Genomic DNA, 23703 nt, shown 5'->3' with positions numbered 1-23703 from the left:
ACCTTCATTCTATGCTTTTTTTGTGAGGGGAAACACTGTCTAGCAAGATGCCATAGAGAAGCAGAAATTGATATCCTGCTATGTCATGAAGGACATCTGAAGATACCCTTTTAATCGTTATGGATATTTTGCTTTAAAGAGAAGTTGAGCGTACATTGTGCATTGTTCACCATGTATGCTTTTTACTAACTGCACATTGACAATCTAACCCACATTTTTACAGTTTGAGAGAGAGAGAAAAACCTCCTAATTGTCATTTATGTATGTCGTTAGAGACCTTTTCATTTAACCTTAGGGTGAGCACAGTGCCACTGCTCTTTCCTTGCAGTTACCACCTGTATCCGCCTTTTATTGGTCTCCTTTTCTGTGGGACTTTTTCTAGAAATTTATGTCTGGGACACTTAAATGTAACTAAAGTTACAAGGATATGGTTGCCACATAACTACAGAGCATGTTGGATGAATGAAGCATGACACAAAATTTTGCCTTTTTACAGATGGCCAGGCCACACCCTTCTTATCAAGTTATATTGAGGTCTTCCATTGGAAAGTAAGAGTCAGTGCTATGCAGGCTGGATATAAGTGCAGGATACTATATAGCACACATTTTAGAATGATTAATGTAGGGAAAATGATGATCTCTCAAAACAAATGAGATTGGTACAGGCTGCTTTTAGTGCAACTTAAAACACATTCCTGTGCATTGGAGATATTAATGGCTTCAGGGTAATACAGATCGACTTTTATTAGTAAATGTTTAGGATTGTGAATCCAAAAAAAGATGACAAAGCCTGTAGGGAAATGCATATCGCCCGAGTGAGGCACTAACATTAGGGGGATGGGGGTGAGGAGGGGAACACAACTAGGTTACAAAGAGATACAATGTTAGCCAACTAAGCCCAGGGTGGGGGGAGGCGGAGGAGGAAAGGGAGGGAGGGGGTTCGTGACGCTGAGAGAGAAAGAGGATGGATGCACACAAACCCATTACAATGGTCCGCAATGGTGGAGGAAGTGGTTCAAAGAAAGTGTCTCAGTCCATATAGAGTCTCATTGTGGGGGTCCTCTCTTGGTGGAGCATGGTCATCCGTTGCTGAAGAATCCTCTCAAGGTTAAAGTCCATCTGGTGCAGAGGTGGGATTCAGGCGGTCCCCTCTAGATCTGGTCTGGCGGCGATTCATCTCATGGGGTTGGAATACTGGTGGTGGCCCATGATATGTTCCATGTAGATGTCACAGGAGCAACAGATGGTGTCAGACACCATGAGGCAGTGCATCCGCTTGGTGTAGTGGTGGAAGATGTGGCAGGAACGCAGGATGCTCTCGTTGCTGGGGTCCCAGGCTCCAAGCATTCCCACGATGAGCGTGTCAACCGTCACATTGTAGCCACGGCACCTCAGGATGTTGGCCAGCAGGGAGTACTTCTCTGGCTTGCAAGCCTGGGCGTCCATGACAGCTTGGCGCCGGTTCTCAGAGGGGATGGTTACATCCATGATCACAACCTTCTTGGCCTCTTCATTCATGATGGCGATGTCAGGTCACATCTGCCTCTCACAGCCCGAGACAGTGTGTGTGGTTCATGGAGATCTCCCCTGCTGTGGTCAGGATGGCCCTCACCAGACGGTCCTGGACAGCATTGTGGCGGAGCTGCCAGGCTCTGGTGTGCGGCTTGCAGCTGCACAGCGTGTGGGGGAGGGTCTCTACTGCATAGCTGCACCGTCGGCATCTCTTGTCCCAGTGGCCGAAGCAGACGGCCCTGTTGAGAGGCAGGCAGTTGAGGCGGGCATGGTGGAGGAAGTGCCAGTCCGCAAAGCATGTGAAGTTCCCACTGGACACGAAGTGATTTCATGGTTTCTAGGGTCGGAAGGGACCTGAGCAGATCATCTAGTCCGATCCCCTGCCATGGCAGGAATGAATATTGGGGTCAAATGACCCCAGCAAGATGTTCATCTAACCTCCTCTTAAAAACCACCAGGGTAGGAGCCTGCACCACTTCTCTTGGAAGTTGGTTCCAGACCCTAGCTGCCCTGACCGTGAAGTAGCACCTCCTGATGTGCTGGAGTCCCACTTCGAGGTGACATCAAAGACTTTGCCTTGGTCAGGTTTGGCCCTCAGGTCATTGGCGTACTTGTTTTGGACAACGTCCTTCAGGAACCTCTCCAGAAAGGTCCTCGTGCGGGGCATCAAGGTGATGCAGTCGGCATGTGGGGCTGGTTGCAGGGAGACTCGCAGCTCCCGGCACTCCTCAGTCCAGGTCCAGGCACAGCTGATGAGTTTCCTGAGGCGGCACGTGGCAGTGTGGGCTCGGCTCCACAGTGAGGCAAAGTGTCTGCCATCTCTGCCGAACTCGCCCTCCAACGAGCCACTGAGGAAGGTGGCCAAGTTGTGTCCTGTCGGCTGTCTCGAGATCCTCTTGCGGGTGGTCTCCTCGAGGGCGCTGGCAGTGATGATACTTACTGTGGCGTCCAGGCAGGTCAGGAGGTGGAAGGCGTGGGTGACCACTGCGATGTCGCAGAGGTCTCCCATGTGGGGGACATTGGCACCTCCCTGCCGGTGGGGGATGTTCAGGACTTCATTGTTTGCCCTTAGTGGCAGGTGCAGCCATTTCTTGAGCAGCCACCAGATCTCGGCATCCGCCTTCTTGAGGGAGGATCTTGGGGACTGCTGAGCCTCTCAGGATAAACGCAACACAGTGCATGAGGAAGGTGTTCACCACGTCTCTCTTCTGCCAGGGGGCCAGCAGGGGCGAGTCCAGTTTGTGGGTGTCCTGCACAATCCTGTTGATGGTCTCTTCCGGCGTCTGCTTGGCCTGGTGGCCGGTGGGCATCCCCAGGTGGCAGTAGGCCTTGCTGTCACGCAGGTGCGTCATCACCTGGCCCTTGATTGTGAGGGTGGAGTCCAGGACACAGCTCTTCTGCCTGCTGTTGATGTGCAGGGAGGTGCACTTGGCGACGTTGAAGCGCAGGCCCATCCACCTGGCCACCTCAGACATCATGTCCAGCATCTGCTTCAGCTGGGTGGTGTCGGGGGCGAGGAGAACAATGTCATTGGCGTAGGCCAGGATGCTCAACTTCTGGCTGTACAGGTTGAGCCCGCCAGGGCTGCCTGCCACGGCCCAAAGGAGTGGTTCCATGGCTAAATTGAAGATGATGGGGCTGAGGGGGCAGCCTGTCTCACCACCAACTGGATGGGGATCTCCATGGTCTCTCTGTTGGTGGTGCAGATGGTCATGGTGCATCCATGGTAGAGCTTCTGCACTAAGTCGATGACACCGTCTGGTAGGCCCAGCTTGCGGAGGGTGCCGAAGATGTGGTGGTGGGGTACGGAGCTGAAGACACTGGAGATGTCCAGCCACGGCACACTGCTTCCTCGTCCTCCGTGCGTTGTCCAGGGCTATCTGGAGGGCAAAGTTATGCTCATAGCAGCCCTCCATTGACATGAAGCCCTTCTGGCTCCGACTGACAGCCCCGTTGGTCACTACCTAGTCAGTGATGCGGGCTGCTAGGCAGCTGGCGTACAGCTTGGTGATGGTGGAGCATAGGGCAATCGGTCTCCAGTTGCCCAGGTCGGTCAGGTCTCCCTTCTTGTGGATGAGGACTGTCATGGCCCTCTTCCAGATGGCGTGCATGTGCTGGAACTCTTAGCACCTGTTGAACAGAAAGAACAAGGCAGCCTGGGTTGCATTTTTTGAGGAGACTGTACGTGATACCGTCCCTGCCAGGGGCGGTGTCCCTGGTCCTCTTGAGGCAGGCTTCCACTTCCTGTGGTATGAAGGCATCCTCGAACCCCTCTGCCAGGGGGATGGGGGTCAGCGCTTCGACAGTCACAGGGCACGGGACAGCGGCTTCTGCTGGGGGGTTGAAGACCCTGCTGAAATAATTAAACAGAGTCTCCTGGGGAACCTGGCAGAAGCCAAGGGTCCCTCCAGGATCTCTCTCACCACCTTGGGACGGTTGGCCCAGTGCAGCTTCTGGATCCGGGAGGCTGCCGCTGGGTCATAGCGCTGGCGCCTGGGTCGCCTCTGTGGCTGCAGTCTGTGCTCTCATCGTGTCATCAGTCCATTGCTGTTGCCCCTCTGGGGTTGGCTGGGCCAGGCGGCTGCCGAGAGCTCCTCTGTGAGCTGGGCCACTGAAGCCTCAAAGGCCTCGTGGGTGGTAGTCTGGGAGAGCTCCTCCAGCCAGAGGGTTTGCCATGGGGTGGGCATCCTCTGCTGTGGAGAGGGCTCTGCACCTGGAGATCCTGGCACACTTGGGAGCTGGGAAGCTCCCAGCAGCTCGGTTCCTCTGGGTGGCTCTGGGATCCTCAGTGGATCAGGAGCATCGGATGGCTGCGGGGGTCTGGGAGGAGGGCTGCCTGGTCGGGGTGTCACGTTTGGTCGAGGATCCCTGGGCGTAGACCTGCATGGTGGCGTCCCTGGGGCAGGCCCCTCCGTCAGGGTGTCCCTGGAGGTCTGGTTCAGTGTGGTTGTTGGCTGGGTGGTCGGTCTGGTGGGTCTTCGCACCGTGGCCTGGGTCTGACGGTCCGGGGCGGTGGACCTCACCAGCGTGCCAGGTCTCCTCTTGGCTCCGTGGCCTTTGCATCCCTTGTGGTGGTTCTTCAGGAGCTTCAGGGCCTTGTATTTGGTGCTGCAGAGGGCACAATAGAATGCTAGGTGCACCTGGTGGAAGCTCCGTCTTTTCATCAATTAAACTGATAAGAATAGATGGACTTTTATTAGTAAATGTTTAGATTGTGAATCCAAAAAAGGTGACAAAGCTGGTAGGGAAATGCATATCGCACAAGCGAGAGACTGGCATTAGAGGGATGGGGGTGAGGAGGGGAATGTAACTAGGTTACAGGAGATACAGTGGTAGCCAACTAAGCCCGGGGTGATCTGAGCCTTCAAGAGGCTGAGAAGACTAACTACAGTTAGTCTGATTTACATGCAGCAGCAAATATAGACTTGTAACTTTGCTTCAATAATGCAATCTTCTGTTCAGTGACGAGGAGAGGGCATTCTAGTTAGCTGGAGATTAAATAAAGTGTGCACACCTGCACAAGAAAATCTATAATACTAATATTTTCAAAATCCTGGAATAGAATTGCTGTAGAAGTGCCCTGTGTCTATAGCAATAATTGAACCTCATGAGAACTCAGAGATGTAGGTCATTATCCCCAGTCCCATTTTGGAGAAATTAGCACGGAAAGGTTATGTCACTTCCCCAAGATCATACAGGTCAGCAACAGAACTGGGTACACACCAGCTTTACCAACTCATTCAATAACTATTAAGATACTTTTCCCAGGCCCAGGTAAGGTCAGATAATGACATTCTGTGTTATTTATGGGTTCAGCTGAGGAGCCATAATTAGCTTTCAGGAACAAGTTGGTGTTCATTCATAAATAAATTAAAAGAGAGGGATAACTAGGAGACACCTCCATAATGCAACTGTTTGGAGCCATTGCTTCTGACCCACTGCTAACAGTCAGTTCTACCCAACCATCATAGGAGTCTCTTAAAAGGTCACAATCCTTAGACTTGTAATACAGTGAGGCTGCTGAGCTTGATGTATGACAGTGACTAGATTTCTTCTTTCAGTGTATGATTTGCCTTGCTATGTCATAGCTTTCCACCAAAGCTGTGATGGGTTTATTTAATGGTGTGGAAAGAGCTGTTTCAGATATCTAAGACCAGATAACAAAGCAGTTAATGGGTGGCCGTACCCTTCCTGACTGCTGGCATGCCAAAAAGTGTTGTTAGTCAAGGTACTGACATTTGTACTGACTAGACAGTTGCGCAAGGAGGTAACCACTGAGCATCAGCATATATAGGTGGACAAAAGGGCTGGGCTTAAGCCACAAAAAGTTCAGTTTCAGAAATTCCCCCAAGTAGGTTATTTTGAGTTAGTTTCCCCAGGTAAAATTAGTTCTGCCCATAGGCAAGAGAAAATAAGTTGCAGGTTGTAAGGTTGCATTGGCTATTCTCATGTTAACGTAATCATTCCAGGGTGTACCATGTTTCATAGTTAGTAGGGTCAGAAGGGACCTGAGCAGATCATCAAGTCCGACCCGCTGCCATGGCAGGAAAGAGTACTGGGGTCAAACGACCCCAGCAAGGTGTTCATCTAACCTCCTCTTAAACACCCCCAGGGTGTTTAGCCTCTTGGAAGTTGGTTCCAGATCCTAGCTGCCCTGACAGTGAAGTAGCACCTCCTGATATCTAGTCTGAATCTACCCTCTGCCAGCTTGTGACCATTATTTCTTGTCACTCCTGGTAGTGCTTGGGGGAACAGGGACTCCCCCAATGCCTGCTGGTCCCCTCTAACTAGTTTGTAACAGGCCACTAGATCCCCCCTCAGCCTTCTCTTGCGGAGGCTGAACAGGTTCAGGTCCTGTAGCCTGTCCTTGTAGGGCCTGCCCTGCTGCCCCCTGATCATGTGAGTGGCCCTCCTCTGGCCCCTCTCCACATTGTCCACATCCCTCTTGAAATACGGCGCCCAGAACTAGACGCAGTACTCCAGCTGTGGCCTGACCAGTGTCGCATAGAAGGGGGAGGATTACCTCCTTGGATCTGCTTGAGATGTGTCTGTGGATGCGTGACAAGGTGCGGCTGGCCTTCCTGACTGCTGGCTCATGTTCATCTTGGAATCAATGATGACTCCAAGAACCTTTTCTACCTCTGCACCAACGAGAAGGGAGTTCCCCAGCCTGTAGGTATGCTCCTGGTTCTTCCTCCCCAGGTGCATCACCTTGCACTTGTCAGTGTTGAATCCCATCCTATTCTTATCCGCCCACCCCTGTTACCTGTCTAGGTCCGATTGCAGCCTATTCCTCCCTTCTAGTGTGCCCACATCCCGCCACATCTTAGTGTCATCTACAAATTTGAACAGGGTGCTTTTTACCCCCTTGTCCAAGTCACTGATGACGATGTTGAACAGTGCGGGCCTGAGGACCGAGCCCTGGGGAACCCCACTGCCCACATCCCTCCAGGTCGAAAATGACCCGTCCACCACCACTCTCTGGGTGCAACCCTCCAGCCAGTTGGCGACCCATTTGACTCTGTAGGTGTCAACACCACAGTCCCCCAGTTTTTTAATGAGAATGGGGTGAGAGACAGTGTTGAAGGCCTTCCTAAAGTTCAGAAAGGCTACGTCCACTGCTACCCCTGCATTTAAGGATTTGGTGACCTGGTCGTAGAAGGCCACCAGGTTGGTCTGACAGGACCTGCCGCTAATGAACCTGTGTTGGTTGCCCCTAAGCATAATCTCTCCTGCTGGCCCCTCGTGGGTGTGTGCCAGGATAATTCTCTCAAAAAGCTTACCCAGGATTGAGGTAAGACTAACTGGCCTATAGTTTTCCAGGTCCTCCTTCCTCCTTTTTTTGAAGATGGGAACCATATTGGCTCCTCTTCCAGTCCTCTGGCACCACACCAGAGCACCATGAGTGCTTGTAAAGCCGTGCCAGGGGTCCCGCAGTGACCTCAGGTCTATATATATAACTACTACTACCATTAAATAGTTGCTTTAAAACTATGTTTAGGGGGAAATTTTTAAATGGACAAAGAAGTCATGACTTGACACATCCTATTTCATGCCAGTGATTTTCTGTATTGCCTTGTGTTTTGCATTGAAATATTCTTGGTGACAATTCATTTTTTTTATTCACAGTTTATCATCACACCTACTATGAAATAACAACAACAAGCATTTTAGTAAGAGACCTGAAAGTTTTGCTTAGTTTCTCTAGCTTCCATCCTTCAAAAATGGTACTTTGTAACTTTCTGCCTCAATAAAGAGCTCTAGCTCACAGCAGAGGTCCCTGTGCCTGCCATGTTGTAGTACATTAGGAGAGACCCTTTCTGTGTTTTTCTTTATTAGAAATATATTATTGTAAAATGTCTGGCTGAGGAAGACATTATCTTGATCTAAACTGATATGGAGGGTCCCATACTCACAGCTCAAAATGGAGTAGCACTAAATGTAAACACAGAAGAAAAGGGAAGTTTCTTATGGGTGCTGTATTTTTCCTGTCTTTCTTTTCCAGCCTGAAGGCTCTAGTGGAAGGATACAAGCAGTGGTCATCCAGTGCCCCAAACCTTGGGAAGGTCCAGAGAACAGCAGCTGCCTTTCCAGGATTCACAAGCCTAGCTGAGATGGGTAAGAGCGAGTCACCTTCACCACTGCCTCTGCACACATTTGAGTGAGCCTCTCTGTTCCTCCCCAGGATTTCTTCATTTTGGTGACTTTTCTATTTCACTGTATTTCTATAAGTAGCTTTCCTTCTCCTTTTGGATATTCTGTATGTGTTCATCCCTCACTTTCTGCTACTGCTGCTCACAGAGTCTCTCCAAGCCTCTCAGCTGTCATGCTGTTCTCTGTGGAAGCTCTGAACTTCTTACACTTAGTGTGATCTTCCCTGGTAAAAATATTGATAATTGATGTTGGAATTTTGGAATTGATATGGGAGCATGGCAGCATGGGGACTGACTATACTTTTACTTACCAGAAATATTGTAGGAGGGCTCCTTATCGTTTCTCCCTTTTCTGGCCATGTCCTTATGTGTTGTTCAGTTCCAGCTGGGATGAGAATTATGTGACTCATCTGGTCTTCATTTTTGCAGTGATTTTTAGCTTGCATCAGCTTTGAGAGTTTAAATCCAGCTACATGCCATCTTTGATTAGCTATGTTAGAGAGAAGAAACTATTGGCATTTGGCTATGGTTGTACAATTGGTGCTTTAGATGAGATTGCAATGCATACGAAGGAGAAAGAATCAGAGCAAAAACACCATTTATGTTTATAAGACATTTTGTAATTATCCCATATTCTTCAGTGAAAAAGTTATGCCAGTCTAAAACACACTTTCCATTTGCTTTGCAGAAGATGAAGACAACGAATGTGCTAATGGAGAGAGCAAAGTGCACCACTCGCCTGGGCCCAGCCCATCATACCTCTGCATCCCATTCCAGAAGAACGAAGACTGGGATGGCCCATCTAGTGATGCCAATGAGGAATCCACACCTGTGAACTCTGCCACAAGCACCCCCCAGCTCACCCCCACAAACAGCCTCAAACGGGGTGGCTCTCAGCATAAGCGGTATGAGGTTGCCTTGCTTGGCTGTGGGGCAGTACTGGCTGCTGCAGGGCTAGGCTTTGACCTGCTGGAAGCAGGCAAGTGTCAGTTGCTGACTGAGGAGGAACCAGAACCACTCAAGGAGGAGAAGAAGAAGCGGGAAAGTATTTTCCAGCGGGCTGGACGCCCACGCAGGAGCACCAGCCCACCTTCCCGGAAGCTGTTCAAGAAGGATGAGCCCATGTTATTGCTGGGCGAGCCATCCACCTCCCTGACCCTTCTTTCCCTGTCTTCTATTTCTGAATGTAACTCTACCCGGTCCCTACTGCGTTCAGACAGTGATGAGATTGTGGTATATGAAATGCCTGTCAGCCCTGTGACAGTCAAGGCTCCTTTACCAGTAATTAGCAACCCACTGGTCAATGTCCAGATTGAGAGGTTCAAGCAAGACCGTAACCAGTCTCTGACTCCAACGCATGTGACTCTTTCTTCCCATACCCAGCAAGGACACAGGCGGACTCCCTCTGATGGAGCCATCAGAGCAGCTGGACTGGTTGCCAATGGGTGCCCTGCTAATGGATGCCCTTCCAGTAACTGTTTAACAGGAGCATTGGGAGTAGGTAAGTTTCTTATATTTTTCTTTGCTATCATTAGGATAAGTGCCAGACAAAGTAAACAAATTAATATTCTGTTAGTACAGCACCTAGCACAATGGCTGGTCCATGCCAAGGACCCTTAAGTGCAATCTTTACATAAAAAATTAATTGAAATACACTGATTGCTTCCCATGCAATATTGCCACTGACTCCCTATGAGACTTTGGGGAAGTTGCATGAGTTCTCTGTGTCTTAGCTTGCTGTTTTTAGGCAAAAAGTAGTTGGCAAAGAAATGTTTCTCGTATTTGTTCCCAAGGATTCCACTTCTGCCACAAGTGTTCAGTTATCTCACTCTTGCACCTTCAGTCCAACCTTTAGTCTAGAACAGTGGTGCCCAACCGTTTTGCCCAGCAGGACTGATTGGTAGTACCCAGTCTGCCCATGTGCCAGATCCAGCTTGTGCTCCTGATCGAGTGTGGGCACCATCTGGCTGTACAGAGGTTGGGGGTGAGGGGGATGCAGGCTGGGCTCAACACAGCCCTGCAGGGGATTGGAGCATGGCCTGGCCCTTTGGAGAGGAAAGGAAAGGGGGCATGGCCTGGCATGGGGTGGGAAAGGGGATGTGGCTAGGCCCCAACCTGGCCCCATGAGGGGAAGGAGGCATGGGCACCAGTGGGAGGGAAGGAGGCATGGCTCAGCCCTGCAGGGGAAGGAGATATGGCCCATCTCTGCTGGGGAAGGAGGCATGGCCCAGCCCCAACCCCACAGGGAGGGAAGGGATGTGGCCCAGTCCTGTGAGGAAAGCGGTGTGTGGCCAGTCTCTAGCTGGTCCTGCAAGGGAAGTGGTATGGCTAGGCCCCCAACAGGAGTAAAGAAGGCACATCCAGGATCCAACCCAGCCCCGCAGGGGGAAGGGAGCATGGCCCAAGCCCAACAGGAGGGAAGAAGTCATGGCTTGGCCCTGCAAGGAGGGGGGCATGGTCAGGCCCCAACCCCGCCCCACAAGGAGGGAAGCGGGGGCATGCGCGGGCCCTGATCCAGAAGCAGAACCATGGCTCAGCCCCGTGGGGGAAGGAAGCATAGCGTGACTCTGACCTGTCATGCAGGTATTGGGGTTTGGGGATTTGGCGGGGGGAGGGTGGCCATAATTATCGACACCACTCCCCTGCTGCCAAATATTTTGACCTATGGGGAGCCCTGCCGGCCAGATGCAGTGACTTTGTGGGCCACAGGTTGAACATCCCTAGTCTAGAATCCAGAGAAGAACAGGCCTGAGGCTGTTTTTGAAATGTGCCAATTCCACTTCTATATCTTCATTGGTCAGAAGGATCATGCTGAGCATTGCAAGATTTTCTGTTCCTCCAGTCCTTCATTGGCCTCCACAATATACCCAAAATATCAGTTCAGGAAGAAAGACTAGGATTGAGAGTTGTACTCTGATTTGATGACTGATAACTCAATCTTATGCTGGGACACAATGAATACATCTATAACATAGCACTCCATGCCAGTGTAACTTATAGAAATCCAGTATGCAGTTGCCCCTGGAAGAATTCAAAGGGGAAATTAGACTTTCTGGGCTCTTTTACATGTGCTCTGACACATTTTGACTAGAAAGTCCTAATCACGTGTATAGGTGTCCTGTGTTTGCATTTTTACTCCTAATCAGAATGCTCAAGCATGCTGAAGTGTTCCTGCATTTCAAAATGGCAGGGGGAGCACTTCAACTGCAGCTCATTGAATGAGCTTTAGTTATAGCACCCCCACCACCATTTTGAAAGGCAGAGAGCTAAATACACGAGACCCTGCGGGCATTTTAATTAGAGTGGCTCCTGAGAGCTGCTGTAATTCAAACACCCCACTCCCCACACCAGAGCATGTGTATAGGTGCCCTGTGTTTCCATTTTTACTCTAGGGTAACCCTTGGGTCTGCAAAAAGGCATTTTCAATGTTTCTGCCATCTAGTGGTCAGGTTTTGTAATAGTGCCTACTGGAGTGGATATCTGGGAGAGCTGATGGCTTCTCTGCTCAGAATGCCGGACTACAAAACTGCTATAAGTTATACACCAAAGTTCATGTGTTGAGGCTAAGCCCTAAGTTTTTCCTATGCAGATAGGTTAAGGGTCTGGCAGTGTGCAGTTTTTTTTCTGTTGAACTATAGTCAGTAATGAGACATGGGTTATTGCAATCATTCATGTTTATAAAAACAGTCCTTGTGGAAAATTAAAAGGTAAATTAAAAAAGAAGAATCAGATAGAGAAGCATGTGTGGATGTGGAATTTTTGAATTTCTGAGATTTTAATGAATAGTGAAGTAGTCTTGGAAAGAAAAGTGTTGACTAAGGTATTGAAAGGGTTCATCAGTTAATATAAGGATACATAAGCTCCTTGTAACGCATGTGAGACACCCAGTATGATGCCTGCCTCTCTTGAGGTGATACAAGCTATTTAAAGGGAAGAGTAGCCACTTGGAAGGATCCTGGGTATACCCCACCACATCTGTGAGACGATGGCTGCATCCTCATTACCCATCTCATTGTGTTGAACTACCCTAGGTGGATCCAACACTTATCAAATGATGTGTAACGCCATTTAAGTCTGCTGTTTCTATCCCTCCTTCCTTTTCAGTTGTAGGTCGTCAGACTATAGATTCTGAAACCAAAGTCTCTGTCCAGCATCACATCTTTCTAGACAACAGAAATGCACATTGGCCACTGCCCTTCAAAAATGTGGATTGGGTACTGGAGAGAAGAATGACTGCAGACATTGTGAAGGGGAGCTTCTTGTAGCCTGCACTGCACGTTTTTGTACAAAGACATGTCAAACTATACAATTTCTCTTCATTTGGTACACTGATAGGAGTATGCATTACCAGTTGGGCACCCTGTCTTTAAAACTCCTGCAACATTTTTTAATATTTTGGATTAGCTAGTTGGAGAACTTCATTTACTGATAAATAAAATCTGTTTTGGGATGCTTGGCCGTATACATCATCATTATGACGAGAGATTACATTGATTATAATCTGTAGAGAAACTGTAGAGTGAAACAGCCAAAAGTCCGGAAATGACAGAGATTACTCCCTTAACCTTTGTGCTCTGCTCATAATCTGGCAGTGAAGCAAATGCATCTCATTAGCCTGTCGCAAGCTGTACAGAAGCCAAGAGACTGATCCCTCATTTCAAAATAATACAGCGTTAAAGCTTAAAGTTCAGTGGATTTCGAATTTTGAGTGCAAACCTTCTGTTTTTAGATATTCATTTACTTTCTACATACAGTAAAATCAGATGAGCTGGAGTCATTTATTTGCTGCAACTAATTCATGTTTCTGCTGTCTTTCTCTCTTTTGGATAGGAGCATTAAAAACCCCCAGTCCTAGCCGAGATCGTAATGAGGTTCCCCGTCTGCCAGACCCCAACCTTGTCTTTCCTCCAACCCCAAGACGCTGGAATGCACAGGAGGACTCTACGCTGGAAAGACCCAAGACTTTGGAGTTCCTGCCCAGACCACGTCCTTCAGCCAATCGGCAGCGGCTTGACCCCTGGTGGTTTGTGTCACCCAGCCATGCCAGGGGTGAATCCTCTGCCAATAGTTCAAGTACTGATACCCCAAGCAACCTGGACTCCTGTTTTGCCAGTAGTAGCAGCACTGTAGAGGAGAGGCCAGGACTTCCTGCTCTGCTTCCTTTCCAGGTGGGTCTTTCTGTAGAGGAGCGAACACTGTTGGACATAGACGCTGAGGGGCAGAGCCAGGACAGCACTATTCCGCTATGCAGAGGTGAACTTGACACACATAACACTGCAGCATATGAACTCAAACAAGAGTTCTGGTCTTAGCATGAAATCCATTAGGGGGCGGTAAGCCCCTTTAGATTCAATTCTACTTTTTGCACTGAGAATGCACTTTGAAGACAGATGAAGTGGAGGGATGCTACTGAGATCATATCATGGTGCTGCCTCTACTGAAAATGTGTTGTCTCGTTGCCCGATTTATGTCTGAAGTTCAATGTAACTTGGCAACTCAAAGCTGCTGACTTTTGCCGTGGGGTTTTTCTGTAGTCTTCCTTGTTTTTTGTTGCAGTTTGAAACTGCAGTAAGCAAAAATTATCCAATCAAAGTCTTTGTTTATTGTCCATGTAGAACTTGATACATGCAGTATATCAGAACCCCACTATGAACTGGTATTTTGAAAACCCAAGTATTACACCACAGCAGATGCCAGTGTTTGATGTTTTCCCCAGGCTCGTCAGGAGGGACAAATGGTAAATATTTGGAGAGGTCACCTTCACTGAAACTTATTCTTACTGCTGGGTTGCTCTAGGAATCACCACTCCCCTGCTGCTGGAACACAGTACCTGGCCTGTGTGCGCTCACAGGCATTGATTCATGCAGACAGATACAAGATGCACCCCTGCTTTGATAGCAGTGAAGAGGGTATGGCATGGTTGATTGTCCCCACTTTCTTATTGTTTAAGATTTAGTTCCAGAGACCGCCATCTTTCTCCATATCCAAGGTTCATATTCAAGCTCTGCCCCAACCTGGGAAGAGTGCTGAAGGACTTTCCTTCTTAAGATGTGCTGGGTTGCAGAAACAAGTTGTTGTATCTGTTGCCTTGCACCTTCCTCCCTAGCCCTTTTTTAATTTTCTCCTGTTTTACAAGGGAGTGGCCCCATGGCTTAATACCCCACACTGTTTTGATGCACAGTTTGACCCTTATTTCGAACGTGTAAATTGAAGGCAACGTTGTCTAATGGTTGGCTCATAGCAATGGCAATTGGAACTTCTAGGTTCTATTTTAGTTCAGTGCCTCACCATGTAACTTTGGGCAAATCATTTAACCTGTTCCTTCCTAGTTTTCCCCATTTTTAAGTAACACTGATTAATACCTACCTCACAGGCTGGGGGGTTGAGGCATTTATGATGTATACATAGTAGTTGAGTACTTGGATGGAAGGCACCATGACTTTACTAGGGATTATAAATCATAAAACATTTATTGCTGTTAAATGTCTAGGAAGACTTCTAGCTTCATAGTAATAGAAATCCCTATCCTGGAGTAGATCACAAAACTAAGGTGTGTCTATGTTTGCAATTCTCTTTATCCTTAGTGTATAAGGGACAAAGGGTTTTTTTTTTTACAACCATTTCATGAACCCTTGCTAGTAGCAAAACTGCTTGCTCCTGTCTGTCATTGCATGCTCCATTGTTAACATCAGTGCTCTTGCCCCCATTGCTGCTACTGGGTAAATAGTATGCAAGGATAGACAAGACCTTAGAGTTTAGGGATAAGGTATTTATTTTAAAAAAGGAACTCTGAAGTTTTGGCACTTACTGTGTTCAATGGGTACAGACTAATCTTTTCAGTTTTGCAAGCATTCCCTCTGCCTCATCTCAACTCATCTCTGTCCATCTTTGTTTTTTTTGCTTTGGAGACTATAAAAAAAGAAACCATATAATTAATTTCAGTTACTCTGTAGAAACAAACTGAAGGTTTCTAATAGGAAGCTGTGCAAAAAGGGTAGTGACTGGAGGTTAAAATGATCCATTTTGTGATCTCTCCTGAAGAAGTTACATCCATCAGAAGAGGATGAGTTGTCCACCTGAAGTATAATACCAGTCATTTAAAAAGTTGCAGAGCAAAAAGTCTAGAAAGGAACATTGTCCCAAAAATCATCTATGTTGCTATCCAGGTAGATGATATAATGGGATATTGCATCTCTTAGCTATTGGCTCAACTCAGCCCAGGTTTGTAGAGAGAAAATTATTTGAGCTGATAATTGACTGGCCTTTGTGAAGTGAGCTAAAGAGTCATTGTCCAATACTTAGTAAGCCAAAGTCTATAAATACATAGAAAACACAAATTAATTTATTCTAATATATTCTAATGTATTGCATTGCCTCCTTATGGTGGCTAAAGTTTGAATGGGCCATGGAGAGGGAACTTCCTGTACCCCAGAAGGTAATTGTTCCTTGGTGAAGATGGTGTGCAGTTTTCTTGTTAATCAAAGGTAGCCAGCACTCTCAATAGGGCATCTGTCATTAGCACTAACTGTATGATTTTACAGAAAAAGGAGTTGGGAAGGATAGATGAAGGTGCATCAAGGATCAGATCAAATGTCTTCACCCTGGAGAGTCATTTTTAACATGCTGCCACAGTGAATGCCTCATCCTGACAATGCTAGTAAGTCAGGAATGTAATCTTCAGGGCCTGCTGTCATTGGAGTCAGTGGGCACAGTTCAAGCCTGAAGGCCACAAGAAAAGGTATCTTATTTAAGCCAAGGTCCTAACTTTGTTCCTGTTCCCTAATCTTTTCATATCCCTCTCTTTCTCTCATTCTCAATTAATTTATTTCCTCTGCTAATCTGCTCTTTCTCCCACTTGCTAGTAGCTGGGGTGCCCCAGATCTCCAGGGTATGCTTCACTGCCATTCATTAGATGCTAAACTGCTGGAAAAACACCAATCCCCAGTAATATTTCTGATCATGATTTTCTGCATTTTGCAGAGTGAGTTTGTTCTCAGTATTAAAAGTAGCAGAGTAGTACTGTATCACCGTAATAGTGTTGTTGAAGACTGAGAGAGAGAGGCAGAGCATCTTTATAGAAAACTGCTGTTCTTATAAATATATTAGTTCTTTGGTATTTGAGTAATACACATGCTGCAGGCCAAGCAAAGGAGGGGAAAGACCACAATTAATTTCCCCTCAGCCATAAAAAAAAATGATGCCAAAAGACTGGAGTAAAAAATTGTTCAGGTGTAAAATGTTGTGGAGTCCAGGAAGGAGAAAAGGAAAATTTTGATGTTTCCCATAGCAGCAGCAAGTGCTGCAAAGAATGTTTCCAAGAATCTCCCCTCCACTTTTTTTAATTGTCATGTAGGAATTGATTGACATTTTCAAAGCATCTTCTGTGTTTTGTTTTGTTTTTGTGAATCTCATGCACTTTTTCTCTTTCCTTACACACACTCACTATTTTATAGCATTATAATATATGAAATTGGAGATGTGGGTTGCTGAATTAAGAACTGGAAGAACTCCATCACCCTGTTGTATCGCCCTGAAGTTTTTTGTTGTCCATTGTTCAGGTTGTTGATTCCCTACACTTCAGAAGGAAGTACCAAATGCTAAGAACCACAAGGAGACAGGAAGGCAGAGGCAATTTTTATGTTTTTCTTTTACCTTTCATTTTTTCTGCACAAATTAAAAACCCAATATTGTGTTAGTAAATGAAGAAAAACACTGATCCTGGTCTTACACTGTTCTAAAAATAATTGATTTCCTTCCCCATTAAAAGTGTAACTCACTTTTAATAATATTAAGAACTGACCACAAATTAATTGCTTGATTGCAAAATAAACATGAAGTGGGGAACATATACTCATACAAGTGTATTTGGAAGCACACACAAGTGTGTATGCGCCTGCATGTGTGAAAAACAAGCGAACGCATTTCATCATAGCAGATAATTGTCAGAGTTTATCATAAATCTTCAACACGCAGAATACCCTTTTAAATACAGACTTACAGTATTGTAGTAGAACAGGAGTGACCAATTCAAACTTTACTGAGGGTCACTTACAAGATATGCTTCCCAAGGGAGATTGCCACTAGTGAGAATGTAAGCCCGCAGCACAGTTGCAAGCGGGGAAACTAGACCACGTCAGGGTTTGTGGAAATTTATGAATCCTCATTGTGAGGACACTGAGGTGATAAAGAGTAATTTGACTTGCTGTTTTGCTTTTTAAATCCTTTCTGTTTTTGAACGGCAACAAATGAGTGATGTAATAAAGATTTATGGTGGGCCCTTGGATGGCCATGGTGGGCAATATGCTGTCCCCCACCCATACTAGAATTAATTAAAACATGTATTGTTGCTCTAATGTTCTTCAGTGTTTGGGGTCATTACTGTACAATATTGGAGCTTGTTAGTAAGAAGAACATTTTCACAAAAGTGTAGGTGTTGGTGGGGAGGCGGGGGGAGGCCATTGACATTTTCCTGCAGTCCCAAGTATCCAGCAGTCTCAGCTCTTATTTTTTCACTTTGTGTATTTTATGAAACTGGGAGACTAAATGCGGTTGATTTTAAGTGTTGTAGTAATATGCTATGTGCTGCGGTTGCAGTGTACTTTAACTTCTGTCTTCTCTTGTGTTCAGCTGTTCTCAGCAGTCTTGCCAGTCCTGTGAGAGATGAGTGTGACTTTTTAGAAAACAAATTATATCTACTTTATTTTTATTTAAAAAAAAAAAAAAGTCAGTCACAGGCTGTCTATGGTTTTCTGCAGTGACCAGAAAACCATAATGCTTTCTTAGAAGCTCTGTAATAAGATTTCCCTTTTTTTCCTTCTCTGGGGAATCTTTGCCACAGCTGCTCTGGGTATAGATAAGAGAAGCTCAGCTCTCAGAACAGGGAAGAGATTTCTCATCATCTTTTGGTCCCAAATGCATTACTTTTCTACTGAGTGTGGATTCCTTGGGCTAATTTGTGTGCTCCAAAGAGCACATGCTGTGTGTTTTAGGTGCATCCTGCATCTCAAGGTATTTTTTTTATTTCACACACCTGTTGTCTAGGTTTTTATTTTTGAAAGGACTTACACTGGTTTTCAGTACTGTGTGTAATTTTAAGCATGTCGGATCCAATACTTGCCTTGTAGATATTATACTTTCTTATTTACTGAACAGTGCACATAATCTTCTCTGTGACTGTGGTGAGAGTTTCTCATTTCAGTGTGTGTGTGTGTGTGTGTGTGTGTGTGTATATGTGTGTGTATATATATATATATATATATACACATACACACACACACACAGTCATGCCACTGAAATGAGAAATATATATATATATCCCTCATCTTCATGTGTTTGTTTGTTATTATTTATTGGTATTAGGATAATCCTTTGGGGCCCAAAACGGGTATGGGGTAACTCTGCAAGCTCGTAATAGATAACCCCTACATCTGAAGACATTCCCGAGTAGGGATTTTTGAAAAGGAAAGGGAGGTAGGAAAAACATAGAGGTGAGATAAAGGAAGACAAATTAACAAGGAAATGATCATGTTTGCTATTATAAGAAGCAGGTGGAAGTTACCGATTACTTTCTAGTTTGTGGCAAAGCTGTATCTTTAAAGAGAGTTAGGTGGGGTTTTTTTTGCTTTCTCATATATAGGGCTCAGTGCAAGAAACAAAAGTGGGTTGGATGAAAACTGCACTAGTGAGCAACAGAGTAGTATGGGCTATAAAGCAGAGATAGAAAAACATTATATTTGGTCTCAGATATTTTGCATTATAGACTTGAATAAAACAGAATGTATGTGCTTATGTTAGGATTTAAGTTGCTTTTGCCATTACTAGAGCCTCAAAATTATCATGGTTTTTAACCATGTAACTCACTTTTAATAATATTAAGAACTGACCCAAAATTAATTGCTTGATTGCAAAATAAGCATGAAGTGGGGTACATATACTTATATAAGTGTATTTGGAAACACAAGAGTATGTGTGTACATGCATGTGTGTAAAAAAAAAAAAACAAACTCATTTCATCACAGCAAATAATTGCCAGAGTTTATCATAAACGTTCAACACATAGAATACGCTTTTATTACAGATTCAGCTCTTTCTGGGGGAGCTGATTACCCTTAGTCCTACCATCTGTGATGATAATTATTGCTGTTCACAATGAAGATACATAAATGTACAGGTTAAAACAATGCTAGCCGGCTAACTTCTAACCAGAACTTCACACAGCCATGAACACATTTTCTGCATACAATACTAGTCTCTTAATCTACCTAATGTTTTTGTCACTGTAGTATCTGAGTGCCCACAATTAGCAGGTGGCCCAGTTCAGCAACCATTAGGAAGGTATGGTGTATTATGTATGCACAAAACACTGGATTTATAATGGTGGTTTGAAGTGGACTTTTGTTTAATTTCACCTATTTCAGTTGCAGTTGGTGGGTCACCTGGACAAATAGGAAATTGGAATCTAAATCATGTCCATAGGGGGACACTGTTAGGCCTGCTTCCTTTGACGCTTTGTAAAATAGTCTAATGCTAGGACATATCCCTACAACCCAGAAATGCTTTTTTAAGGTTTTGTCTACATTAGGCTGTTAGTTTCCAGTACAGCTGCACTCAGACAAACTGTACTCCACACACTTTGCACCTATACAGCATGATTTTGCAGTGCTGTACTCATGCTAATTTTAAGCACTGGTTGCTAAGATGTGAGCAAGGACTGGCCTTAGTGTTCTCTGTATATAGCATTTGGGAATGGTGTGCACCTCCTCTTCCATAGCTCAGCTTGTTTATCTGCAGAGATTTTAATCTCCTATTTAGGACCTTCCCAAGAACAGATTTATTTGCTTCTCATCTCGAGGCAGAAAGAAGAGGGAGCTGGGCCCTAGGGGGAGAAAAATGCCCCAGCTATGTCCTGATGCCTCCCTAAGTCTGTGACTTTGCAGCAAGGGTCAGAATTAGTTTTTGGGGTGTGCTGATATTTCTCCTGGCTCCAGTTACAAAGTAAACTCCACAGACCTAAAACATGTTTGTCAGCACATGTTCAGAATAGTTGCATGCATTTTCTCAGATCCTTGTGTTTTGTTTAATGGTTCCTCAAAAATATCCAAAATACCTATGACTTCTGAACATTTCTCGCTGGGGTTCCTAGGCCCCATGAGCTATTTGAACTTACCTTCGTCTTTGAAGGGCTCCTTAGCTACTTAATTCTGGCTCCTTATTTGTGAAGAAATACAAAATATTCCCAATCTTGGTCTCTTCAGATCCAAAGTGAGCTGTTGCACACAGTAATTTGTGTACAAGACCCTTCTTTTTCATGTGTATTTATGAGCAGCAAATAGCTAATGCTTTAAGTATGAGCAGTGTTGCCTTTTGCATCTGGATGGTGCAGGTAATACTTCTCAGAACTTCTTCCCCCCCCCCTCCCCAAGCTCTGCAAACACAGGTGAGATGCTGCTACATCACTTATGCCCCAGACCTGTTTTCAAAGCTATCTTGGTAGCCATAACTTATAGAACATTTTTGAATGATAGGGTCTGGGGATAAAGCAGCTTCATGAAAGAGGTTAGCTAGTACACCAAGCCAACATGTGGTAGCTGAATTTGAACCATGCTTTTCCAAGTGAAAGGCATTCTTCTTAAAATGGGTTCCTGCAGGAAGATATGTACAACCCCTGACATCAATAGACACCACTGCCCTTTGGGACTGGTAGCCTTATTTAAGGGCTGAAATACATATTGCAGTTGTAATTGATCCAGAAATTAACAGTATTTCATTCTTGGGGTCGGGATGAGTATTCCAAGACAGGCCCTGGTTTGGCTGAGCATCAAGAAGACTAAGCCTGCTTACCTGTGGATTTATATAGTATAGTTTATGGCAGCAGCAGACAATTTTTCCTGTCAGAGACACCATCCCAATAACAAATCATTTGAAGTGGGGAACATCCAGGTAAAAAGCTGATTTAGAAGACAGTCATTCCTCTGATTTTTGGTTACTAACTGTCTGTATAGACACAAAGGTAGTCAGTGGGCCCTGATCCAATAAAACACTTAAGCACATGTTTAAATCTGTCCCCATTGAGCAAAACATTTAAGCACACACTTTAGTCTTATTGAAGTCTGTGGAAGTTAAGTGTATGCAGTAGCTTAGGGTTGCAGCCAGGCACCTGGGGCACAGAGACTGGTGACTTCTGGTTGCTGCATGATTGCAGTTGCAATTGCTCCTTATTCTCCCCTCTCAGCCCCCTCCCCACGTGCCCACCCTGAAACCTGACCAGGTCTGTAGGAGACGAAAGCTCAACTTTTGGACACCCAAATGTTTAGAAGCTTGTCCTCTTATACAGGATAGCAGTACAGGACCAGACTGCCTTGCTTTGACAAGTATAATGGTAAGGTAGCCACACATGCCCTAGGAAGGTGGCTCCTTTCTTCACTTCCTAGCTTGTTTGTGGTGATTTTAGTGACCTGCTGATACCCCTTTAGCTGCTAGTGCTTACTGTAAACAGGATTTTCTGGAAGTGATGGTTTCTCTTGCCAGAACAGGAGACACTACTTCTGTGCCAGCGGGTTGTGAGCAGTGAAGCATTGGGTGTACACTTCTTTCTCTGTGTAAGTGTCAACAGCCCTGAGACTTTGGCTCAGGTTTTTTTTTCTCCCTGTGCAAAAAAACCACTTGTCCTGGCTATCAAGGATAGGACTGATAAGCTCAGCAACATTCATTATCTGCTGGTCAGATGTTAATCAGGTTCTTGTGTCCCCTTTTCAATTCCTCTGCTGCTGGTCCAGCTCATTATTATCTGGGCTGTTGCATATTATTTCCATTCATATGTAAAGATGGGCCTGGTGCAACTGAAATGTTTTGCTTGACTTCACTGTTGAATAGCTTTATGTGTAAAGCAAAGTTTCTGTACCTTATATGTAGAGTATGAGTGTTTATGAGATGAGGGTTTGTCAGAGAAATTACTTGTCCTTTTTAAGTACTGTTTCTTCTGTGCTTTGAGACTTCATTTCCTGCTTAGCCAGGGAATATATTTCCCCTCAACTCCCCCTTTTTATGAAGAACATCTCTTCATTTTGCCTCATCTCTTGACTGCAGGTTTGCTCTTGCTTCTGTTAAAGTCAACAGCAAAAATCTTAGTGACCTGATTCTGCTCTGATACAGTGCTCTGGAGTAAAGTCATTAAACTGGAGTGAACAGAACAGAATCAGGCAAAGAGATTTCAGTTCTGTAAGACTGTGCTTCTGTGTCCAGCTGTTTGAGATGAGAACTTTTTTTCCCCCTCCTGTTGGAGACAATGGGAATGGAGGAACCTGGACACCCTTCTCTCTGCAGTTTGAAGACTTCACTGTGGGTTTCTCTCACACCCAGGATCTTCACTAATTTGTCACTGGGAGAGGCCTTTTGCCCAAAGTCCATGATACATTTTGCAGCAGCAAAGCAATGAAAACTGCAAATGGGAATTTCCCCACAGAGTTAAATAAAATAATTGAGGCCACCAAATTTTCATTTTGTGTGTAATAATACCATATTCAATTAAGCGATTTGTGGGAGCCCTCCTTTAGCTTCTAATCAACAGTGAGTCTAGGGGAAAATTAGCCTGGATTTATTTTTTAAACAGCTTTATTTGTGACACAGCTGTTGCCTCTGATCCTTTGGGGCTTAAAAAATAGTTAAATTATATTAATGTCTAGTTTGTTTCACTGTAGCTAACACATCAACCAATTACTCTTGTGCATAATCTACTGTATCTCTTTTCTCTGTTCCATGTCAATGTATTATGTGTATCTTGGATTATGATTCTTTTTTGTCTTAAGTTATTCTATGTTATAGAACAATATTTAAATGAAGCAAAGAGCTGATTAAAGTTGATGAGTTATTTTGTTTTTCTCTTTGCTTTCTTTTGGATGTACTGTAAATTGTAAACCAAGGATGCCAAGCAGGCTTGGTTCAATGGCTAAAATTATTGTATTACAGTGTAATGCTGATCTAGGCCTTGTCTCAACACTAGAGCACACAGACTTGAATAAAACTGTTACAAGAGTCCTTGATTTTAGGTTTGAGTTTTTGTTTCAGTTTTTCAAATAGTTTTGAATAGGCTTTTGGAATTGATGACAGTAGACAACTGACAGTGCTGGATTGAAGCCTAGCAATGTCTGTACAAGCTCACATACATACCTCTGCCAGTACATCTCAAATATGACCTGCAATTCTCCCTGCTGTTCTGCTGTTGGCCTCTCTCAGAGCTCTGTAAATCCAATGCATTACAATCCCAACATTCAAAACTCATCTGCTAACCCAGCCTTTAGCTACCTTTTGATCAAATCGTTTAGCTGTATGGTGTTTTTACTAAAGCAAATGTTCATGCAGTACTAGGCTAGGTTCATCCTACTCTTCATTCTACTTATGACCCAAGTCAAAATATAAATCTAATAGATGTCCAAAACTTGAAAGGCTAATGCAGCTACCCACTTTAAACAGGATGACAAATAGCCTTTTAAATTCACTTTAACAAATGTATTTTGAATTCATGCCATTTCACTGAGCCTGT

At 45.1% G+C, this 23703-nt stretch overlaps 1 protein-coding gene across 1 annotated transcript in view; it reads left to right on the top strand.

Annotated features, from left to right (window-relative positions):
* MAP3K9 (mitogen-activated protein kinase kinase kinase 9) overlaps window positions 1-23195 on the top strand; it is a 116565-nt gene extending 93370 nt beyond the window's left edge. The window contains exons 9-11 of the mRNA XM_090033255.1: window positions 8018-8130; window positions 8854-9666; window positions 12996-23195. Coding sequence (XP_089889381.1) covers window positions 8018-8130; window positions 8854-9666; window positions 12996-13477 — 1408 coding nt within the window. The 3' untranslated portion in view covers window positions 13478-23195. The remainder of the gene's footprint in view (window positions 1-8017; window positions 8131-8853; window positions 9667-12995) is intronic.
* The last annotated feature ends 508 nt before the right edge of the window (window positions 23196-23703 follow it).

The sequence above is a fragment of the Crocodylus siamensis genome, chromosome 2 (assembly GCF_052110815.1).
Source record: "Crocodylus siamensis isolate JL-2025a chromosome 2, ASM5211081v1, whole genome shotgun sequence".
NCBI lineage: Eukaryota > Metazoa > Chordata > Crocodylia > Crocodylidae > Crocodylus > Crocodylus siamensis.
The sequence above is the reverse complement of the archived record's forward strand: the minus strand, read 5'-3'. Positions and strand labels throughout refer to the sequence as shown.